Below are 9,294 nucleotides of genomic sequence, written 5' to 3' on the forward strand. Positions count from 1 at the left end.
GTTGCGTAATACACAATTAATCTATCAATGTTCACGTTTCGACTCTGTCAGATAATGTAACAAAGCGTAGTATCAATCTAGTTGAAAATAGTCTTGTAATAATAATAATAATAATAGTAATAATGATAATAGTAATAATAATAATAATAATAATAATAATAATAATAATAATAATAATAATAATAATACAATATGGTTTCACTCTTCGTTGAATTAAAAACGTAACCCGATGAAGAGCATCGTAATTGTTCTGCCTCGAAGAGACAATTGAATTTGAAAGATCATGGCGTGTAAGAGTTCTTTGTCGCGTCGTGTGTTGGTTCGTGCGTAAACCGTCAATTTTTCATCGATTTCTGGCGCGCCTTCACCAGACTGAATACAGGTGTCGATTTGACAAGGAACAAAAGGAGATGCACTTATGAATAACCTTTTCTGGCTTGCTCGTCTATTGTTCGTAGCAAACAACAGCTCACCGCCCGGGACCCTCGCCAAAACAGTACCGACATTTAGCAAATGCAGAAAGATCAAGGGGGAAAATGCCGAGACTGTCTTGCATCAGATGCAATGAAACATAATAAGTCCGGAAATCAAATCAAATCAAATCTGACTTCATATGTTTCATTGCATCCTATGCAAGATAGTCTCGACTTTTACGCAATAGAACACAGTAGCTATATCATATTTCTTTGTGACCCATCGTGGGCCAGGGGTGGGGGATTTAGGGATTTAATTCAGAAAAAGAACCGTACCTATGCATTTTTGTCCATTGCAGAGTTCGATGGAAGTGACTTCACTTGGGTCGTGTGAATTAGCTGACATTTTGAGTTATTCAAAAGGTTCGATGACGTAGGCCTGTATATGCAAACACATTACAACCGACGTTGTTTCTGCAATACTCGTCCAATTCTATCTGAATACTGCTTAAATGTTTTGTTGCTTCCATCATCTAGGCCTCCTTGTGTCGTAAGTCAAGTGTAAGTCTATCATGCCTATGGAGGAAAATCCTAGGTATGATGATTGTCTCGACTACAATGACTAGATTTATTTGCCGTCTCTGCAGTTACAGTTTGTCAGTGTTCAATTCAATTCAATAGTGTATTTATGTTCCATCATCAAAAAGAAAAGAAAAAGTTGACATAATCCAAAGTGATACAATTTTTCCCTTTTTTACACTCGTCTGATAAAGGATTTTTTTTTCTTCAAATACAATATAAAGTATATATGCACGAATGATGTCATAAAAAAAGAAACAATGCACTTTGTCATGTTTTCCTCCCCAACCCCGTATAAAAATGCGCAGTACTTTATCAACAATCAAAGGAACCTAATATGCCTATGTTAAGGAAACGTATAAAAAAGAAAGAACTGAAACGATTCTAGATAAGTTGCTGCAACTCTAAAAAGACGTTATGATATGTTGGCCTGGAGTAAGTTGCATAATCACACAGCTAGCTTCTTGCATGTTCAAAAAGACAGTCATTTTGAGCAGGGAAAGTTGCATGATATATTGTGCAGAGAGAGTGTAAGAATGCCAAGAGTTGTTATTGTTGCAGCTCTGCGTAGATCGCGTCGATCGATCGGTACAATGATCGACCAACTGAAAGAAACGTATCAGCCGGCGAGGGATTTCAGCTGGTCATCTATTTGCCTATAATGGGCAGCGGCACTACCGATCGATCAATGCAATCGTATCTATTCGGAGAGCTAGAGTAAAACATCTATTTATAATCAGTGAACGCGTGACAATGATTACTTTTTTCATCGCAACTTTGATAGGATATCTGCTCTGGCTTATGACAACATGCGACACTGTATATTACGCAGATACCAACTAACACGGCTGAACTTACTTTGTCCTTTGTTCGAATGAGCTGCAGTAATCCCTACACATTTTTCGTTTCAGTCAGTGGTAAAAGATTTTCTGTTCTTTCTGCCATTTTGCAATTTGTTCAAGATATCCTTGCCTCGTCCCTTATAGATAATAATAGCATCCAATCTAAACTCATACTATATAGTGGCCTTCGCATTAGAACAACTTCACATACCTATCTTACAATAGCCAAGACTGCACCACGTGTCATGCTGTCTTCAAACAACGCATAATTGATTTGGCTTTTAAAAACAACGAAAAAAAGTAAGCTTTTGTCAAACTTCATTAAGATAGCACATGTTAACATAGCGTTGAGTGTCAAGAATTGAAAAAATGCAAGATATATCATCTCGTTTCGTTTTGCCGATCTCTTCAGTATGAAACAGCGAGAAGTAGAGAAAAATAAGACCTTTTCGTCATAATCGCATTCGTGAACGCGAGATCCATGGCGAGTTGTGAGATCACTGCATTCTCGACTTCTCGGACCTGTCCAAAGAGGTAGAAAATAAGTGATATTATGTTCTCTTCTCGTTGGCAGTTAGAAGTTTTCGTAAAATCTTCATCTTGTCTGAGTTTACATACTAGGGTACATTCAACAGGGACTTGTCCTTTAAGTGGACTATGACGTGACGTCAGAGCAGAAGAAGACGTGTCAAACTCTGCGCAGATAGAGCTTTCAAAGAGTGACCTCTATTACGTTTCAGAGAGCACAAATGTCGTGGCGATCTCAAAGTCTTTCCTGAAAACCACAACAGAAGAAAAAAAGAATAACATGGTTCTAGTGTGTCCTTGCAAGAAACTCACACTGGATATTTACTTCTTGTATGATTTCTTTATCTGACAGTCTTCAAACAGGCCTTCGCGCTGTTCGACAAGGACGGCGATGGCGAGATCACGTCAAAGGAACTAACCAGCGCGATGAGATCACTGGGACTCAACCCTACGGAGAGCGAAGTGCAGGAGATCGTCAATGAAGTCGACATAAATGGTCAGTTACAATGAAAAGAAAAACATATATCAGTCAAACCTGTCTATTATAGCGGCCACCCAAGGGAGTCGAAAATTTGGTCGTTATAAGACAGGTGGCCGCTATGGATAGGTGGTCGTTAAGACAAGTTTGTAAATATATATATATATATATATATATATATATATATATATATATATATATATATATAACGAAGAATAAACCGGTAATGCAATATTTCGCCAATATAGAGTTTATTGAGTAACTCTATATTGGCGAAATATTGCATTACCGGTTTATTCTTCGTTACATTGGAGCCAATACGTGAATTCACAACATGTTTGGACCTAGACTATATATATATATATATATATATATATATATAGATATATATATATATATATATATATATATATATATATAGATAGATAGATATATATATATATATATATATATATATATATAAACCATTTTATCATTATCTTACATCATGATACTACTCCTTCTCAGAATGTAATCTTTCCTAAATTGCCTCTTGTAACATGAAATGAAGACAAGAAACGTGTACCCTTCGTCCTAAATTGCTGTTGTGTTACAATAACCTGATAATAATAATTCTTAGGAGAAGAGGGCTATAGTTATTGATTATCGACCATAGACACAGTTTTTAGTTTTTAGGGAACATTATTGTACACATAACGAAATTTCGACCAATGTGGTCTACTGTTTCACTATTCATTTATGTCAATTTCAAGGTGGCGTGGAAGTACGGTAAGTTACTAACTCATGCTCTCAAAGTGTAAATGTTTCAATAATATAAACATGACATTGTTAGAGGATTTTTGGTGCTATTTCTTCTCGGTAGTCTAAAAAATGACAATCATTCATCATCCATCTTGTCATTATTAGGCCTATATTATAATCACCGTCATAATTGGCATCACCACTTTCATTTCGTTTTTCAAATGGACACAGATTTTGACATAAGGTAGAAGACTAAGAGTATACGAAAATAAAATGTAGTTAAAAGGTGGCCTGGCTTTCGATCCTTGCAGAATCTTCGTCAGAAGCAAAATGACAAACAGACAGGGAAAGCAAACACATTACATGCATAAGGACTACACACAACCAGCACAGTCAGGGAAGGGCTAAGGGATGGATTAGAAGTCAAGGGCATGGAGCTGAAGGAGTAAGGGAGGGGGGGGGGGGGTTAAAGCATTTAAGCAAAATGAAATGTGTGAGCAGTAGAGTTGAGAATTTTGTGTTCTCGAAGAAGATTTCATTGAAAACAGCAGCAGTTGTAGTCTAATATTCACTTATACATCATATTATATCATATCAGTATATCATAAAGTTTCATATCATATTAAGCGATGAGTATTATTAGGTGATCCGAGTATCCTCTCGGATCACCTTCTGTTTTTGTACGGATTCTTTCTTCTTCTTCTTCTTCTTCTTCTTCTTCTTTTTTTTTTTCTTCTTCTTCTTCTTCTTCTTCTTCTTATTTCTCCTCAAAAGTTGTGTAGAGGTTAGCTCAGAAAGTCCTCTGCCTATCAATTTCAAACTTATACCATATATGTATCATGTCCCAAAGACGACAGATCTAGTTGACATTTGTTTTATGTCAATCTCTTGCCAATGTCTGTATTTTCTTCATGTGCTGTTATATATATATATATATATGTATATATATATATATATATATATATATATATATATATATATATATTTCTCTCTCTCTTTGTGATTTTTCTCCTTTTTTTCTAATCATTGCTATTGCATTAAATCTATGAATCTATGTTTTTTTTTTTCTGTTATACTGTATACATGCACGGACTTGCAGAATAACAGCCGATGGCTGAGCAAATTCCTTTTTATTACCGTATTGAAATGAAATGAAAATGGAAATGAGCTAAGGTCAGACCACAATTTTGCGGTGCTGTATCGGTAATTGTCGGTCGCAAACTTTTTTTTCAGAATGCTTGCAGTCGGTTGAGGATGTTGATAGTGTTGCTGAATATCGTCTAGGACCCCGTTTACAGTGCAGGGCCGGGCCAAGCCGCGGACTGTTAACGGACCTCCTGAGCTTGGCCAAATGCGCGGCCAATTTTGGTACCGCATTTGGCCTTTTGCGCGTTTACAGTGAAATGAAGGCCGTGGCTTTTCACTCACTGTAAACGAGGTCTAAATTAGAACTGACGGTAGATGAAGCGACAAAATTCATCGGTCTCGAGTATTACCTACTTCTTTCTCTTGTCCTCAATGGTTTTAGGAAACGGGAAGATCGACTTCTCGGAGTTTCTAATGGTGATGACGAAGAAGATGGAGGAAGAGACGGACGTGGAGGAGATTCGTGAAGCCTTCAGGGTGTTCGACAAGTTTGGACAAGGATATATCGAGTGAGTTCAAAGGTCACCAATCAGCTCTAGGAACATTATTATTGAAATTGGTGTTCAACTTTTGATGAAGGCTGTGGCGTTGACAGCTGATTATTTGATGAAATTCAATGAAATTTTATTTCTAGTAACACATGTTTGTTGTCACACAAATTTCCAATATAGATGAGTTTTTACTCTAACAATTATTATTGTTATTGTCATTATTATTCTTTATTATCATTATTATCATTATTATTATTAGTAGTAGTAGTAGTAGTACTAGTAGTAGTAGTAGTATCATTATCATCATCGTTATCATCATCATCATTACTACTACGAGGCCTACTACTGTTGATATTACACCATTACCATCATTTCTACTGCAATCATACATTCCAAGGTTCTCTAAACATCCAAGTTACTAGTACCACAGATTGTCACAAAATTAACCAAGTTCACATAGTAAAACAAAGCTTTCCTTGGAGTCAGACTTCTGGATAATCTTTGTAACCATAGTGATTAAATAACTATCGACAATGTTCATCGCAGAAATTCGGTTCTCCATCATGTGCTCGTCAGCCTGGGAATCGACAAGGACGAGGTGACGGAGTTCGTGAATGACGCCGATATCGACGGCGACGGTAAAATCGAGTACGAAGGTGAGGTAGTGCATCAATCGTACACGTTTGCCATTTTTTTGTAACTTTTCTGATCATTTCCTCGTTTCATCTCTCCTTCATGGATAGCAGGATTTTTTTTTTCGTTCGTAGATTTATGTCCGACTTATTATGAAACAACTCATGTTTAGTAATTGTAATTCAGTTTATTTGATGTAGTAATTGAAACTGGCATGTATATTGTTTTTTATCACCAGCTGGTGTCTATCAATGTTATCATTTTATTTGCTAGAAAACTACTGCATAAATCCAGCTATTTTTATCTGTTTTGTTTTTTGTAAATTTCTAATATTTACTAAATCACTTAATTTTGTTTTGATTAAACTTATATCAAGTCGTCACTTGCCTTTTTCTTCTCTTTTTTTTTTTGGGGGGGGGGCCATGGGGATGGGGGATGTTAATTAAAGGTAGTATATTTTTGCTGATATACCTTTTTATTTTGCGTAGCCATTAATTTGTCTTTGTGCGATTTGTAATCATTTAATGATTGTTGTAAATGTTGTAATCGATTTTAATTTGTTCCAATAAAAACAAAATTAAGAAAAGAAGCTATTTTGAATATGTCAACATTCTACAACATGCTACAATGCGTACCTCCTTAAGATAGCAAGTTTTCCGATCAATTATGGGGCCACTTTTCTTCCAAATTCATCTCACTTTTCAAACTTGCTCTTGTCTCCATATATATACTTCCACAATCCCAATCTCAGAAGAAATTAATATTCAATATCAACACTATCTCTTTCTTATATTAGAGTACAGATAATGCAATGTATTATCGCTAAACAGTAGTAAGATTTAAGTTGTGCCTACATAGTTACTTCCCCTCTCAGTGTAAATAACCATTACCATATAGTATAGGCTACACATAAGTTGTCGTCATCAATGTTTTATATAGAGTATTTTTTGTTCTTGCTCGTGATTTTTTGTTTCTATTATAGTTTAGGTATTTTGAACCGATATGACTCTCTTGTCAGTTTTCACATCATCAGAATTGCATTTGTTTTGTCATTTTCGAATGACGCTGATACTATCTCATCGTTGTTATTGTTTACATTACATAATCATTATCTGGAAGTCAGCTGGAACTTTTGCTAGCATAGCGTCATCATCGTACTCATTTTGATACTTTGGTCCCTCCAGAATTTGTGCAAGTCATGACGCTCGAATAAGCAGTCGTAGTGTTTGCATGGAGCCCACCGGAATCGACGTTTGTCCCTCCAAGATTAACCCCTTCGACATCACATGATCGGACAATTACCACTGGCACATATAAAGCGATATGGTTTCCGACGAGCGGAAGAGTTAATGGGTGTCTACGTGATGCATCCTTCTGCACGGGATCAACGCTCTATGGGAATTTGACTTTTCAATTATTGCCTGCGTGGGAGCTATGCAAGGGACTCCAAATCACTTCACGTTTCTCCGTGAATGGAATATCGCAAGCCTTATGAACGGAGGTTACCGGTTACCAACGTCTGTCCATCCGACCCGGCTCCAGTGAAAACAATGAACTGTTCAAAGTGACTCTCGATTAGAGCAAACTTTCCAATATCCATTCACCTTTTTGTAATATACACTCAATGCCACCGTGATTTCCTTCTATCGACATCACGCTGGTGATAACATGAGCAAGCTAATTGTTATTGGGCCAGAGCAAGCAACGTGTCTTTAATGCATGGGTGAGGTACATGGCGCTGCCAAATATTTTCATGACCTCATTGTATTAGCGACATCTTTTTTAGCGACTTTATTTATGATTGCATCAATTTTGATTTAAAAAAAAACGACTTTAAGACGCTCAGTCGACTATTATAAGCAGCATATAGATATAACTATATACAGCACTTGCCATACTAATTCTAATTTAAGAAAGATGTTATATTTTAAGACCTTGAAGTAGCACTTAGACAGGTCGATCATATTTGGTGTTATCAATTCGAAAATCTGATTGTAATTTTGGGGGGACATACTGCAGTATGTCCCCCCCCCAAAAAAAAAAACCAAAACAAAACAAAACAAAACAAAACAAAACAAAAAAAAACAAAAAAAAAAACACACAATCAGATTTTCGCATTGATAACACCCAATATGATTAAATCTTTAAATGATACTTCAGGGTCTTAAACATAACATTTTAGTTCTATTTTGCTGAAATCCCCATTCGATTTGGTTAAGTGGTCATAGAGAAATGTGGATTGTTGTAAAGCATATCATGAGTCTGATTCTTCCAAGTTTAGCACTTCGATGATCTTATGTGTGAATAATAGACAGAACTTGGAGGAAAGAGATTCCCGACATCCTCAACAAAATTCTGTATTTCTCTTTGACCACTAAAGCATATCGAATATGGTTTTACGATGTGGGCAGTGACTTATAGTTTCATACCCTGAATTTGTATTTAGATTGATGCAATATTTTCAAAGATATCATTGCGGAGGGCCCCGTTGTAATTCTATTTAGGGGAATACGGTACACAAAAGAATTCCAGAATCAGCCTCCACATTACCTTAACGCCACAATTTGTTTGTATGTGCCGCTCTATCTTCCTTTGGCAAGCTACCCACGCCTGATTTATTTTTTTGGTGAACTTCTATATCGGCATTGTCACCCGTGGTGTGGGAGTTTTATTTGTTGTGACTGTGCAAACTTCCTGTTATTGTGCCATATTTTGTTGTTGGGTTATGAAGTCACGGAAGAATGACTGCTATTGCTGTTACATATTATATTTTTCATAAGGCTTGCAGATGCACTAGTTTCTTCTTTCTGTGATAAACGGGTCATCAACAACGGGAGAAATTAACCATACACCTCCTATGTGATGTTTGAAATCAGGAAAGTTCAAATTATAAGAAACCTTTTCTGACTTATCATCATGGTGTTCAGAACTTTATAACTTTTAGTGTATGACTACGTAGAAGGTAAAAAAGAATTACAGATCTCAACGCTCGTACCAACAGTAAGTGTATCCCCACTTTTGGATACATTGATTAAAAGTCGGAGGGGGTAGGGGTAGCATTTATATTTTTGTGTATGTGAACATACCTGATGCAAAAGGTTGAGCTTGCTAGAGGCTATTGTACATAGTTTGGTGTGTGTACATGTGTGTGTGTGTGTGTGTGTGTGTGTGTGTGTGTGTATGTATGTATGTAAGAGAGAGAGAGAGAGAGAAAAATGATAAGCACAAAGTGATCATAACATTGCTCTTTCTTGAAACAAAAATGGAAATAAGTTATGAATATGGATTATTGCGAATTCTCTTCGAAATCTGATACGTGTCGATGAGATTCCCTTACGCTGCGATAAATCTAACCTTGGAATTTTTCATGTGAACTAATACATGTAGTTACGAAGTATAAATGCCTCCGTTAATATTGGACTCTTGACGGCTATATCAAAACA

The 9,294-nt window shown here is 36.3% G+C and overlaps 1 protein-coding gene across 1 annotated transcript; it reads left to right on the plus strand.

The window, feature by feature from the left end:
* Positions 1–2,713: 2,713 nt before the first annotated feature.
* LOC139744010 (uncharacterized) lies at positions 2,714–7,064 on the plus strand. Its single transcript, XM_071654476.1, has 4 exons — positions 2,714–2,858; positions 5,110–5,236; positions 5,765–5,874; positions 7,036–7,064. The coding sequence occupies exons 1-4, from the start codon at positions 2,789–2,791 to the stop codon at positions 7,062–7,064; spliced, it is 336 nt and encodes a 111-aa protein (XP_071510577.1). The 5' UTR covers positions 2,714–2,788.
* Positions 7,065–9,294: the final 2,230 nt, after the last annotated feature.

Source organism: Diadema antillarum, unplaced genomic scaffold (assembly GCF_040938485.1).
Source record: "Diadema antillarum isolate AM-2024a unplaced genomic scaffold, OU_Dant_1.0 seq00001128_RagTag, whole genome shotgun sequence".
Classification (NCBI taxonomy): domain Eukaryota; kingdom Metazoa; phylum Echinodermata; class Echinoidea; order Diadematoida; family Diadematidae; genus Diadema; species Diadema antillarum.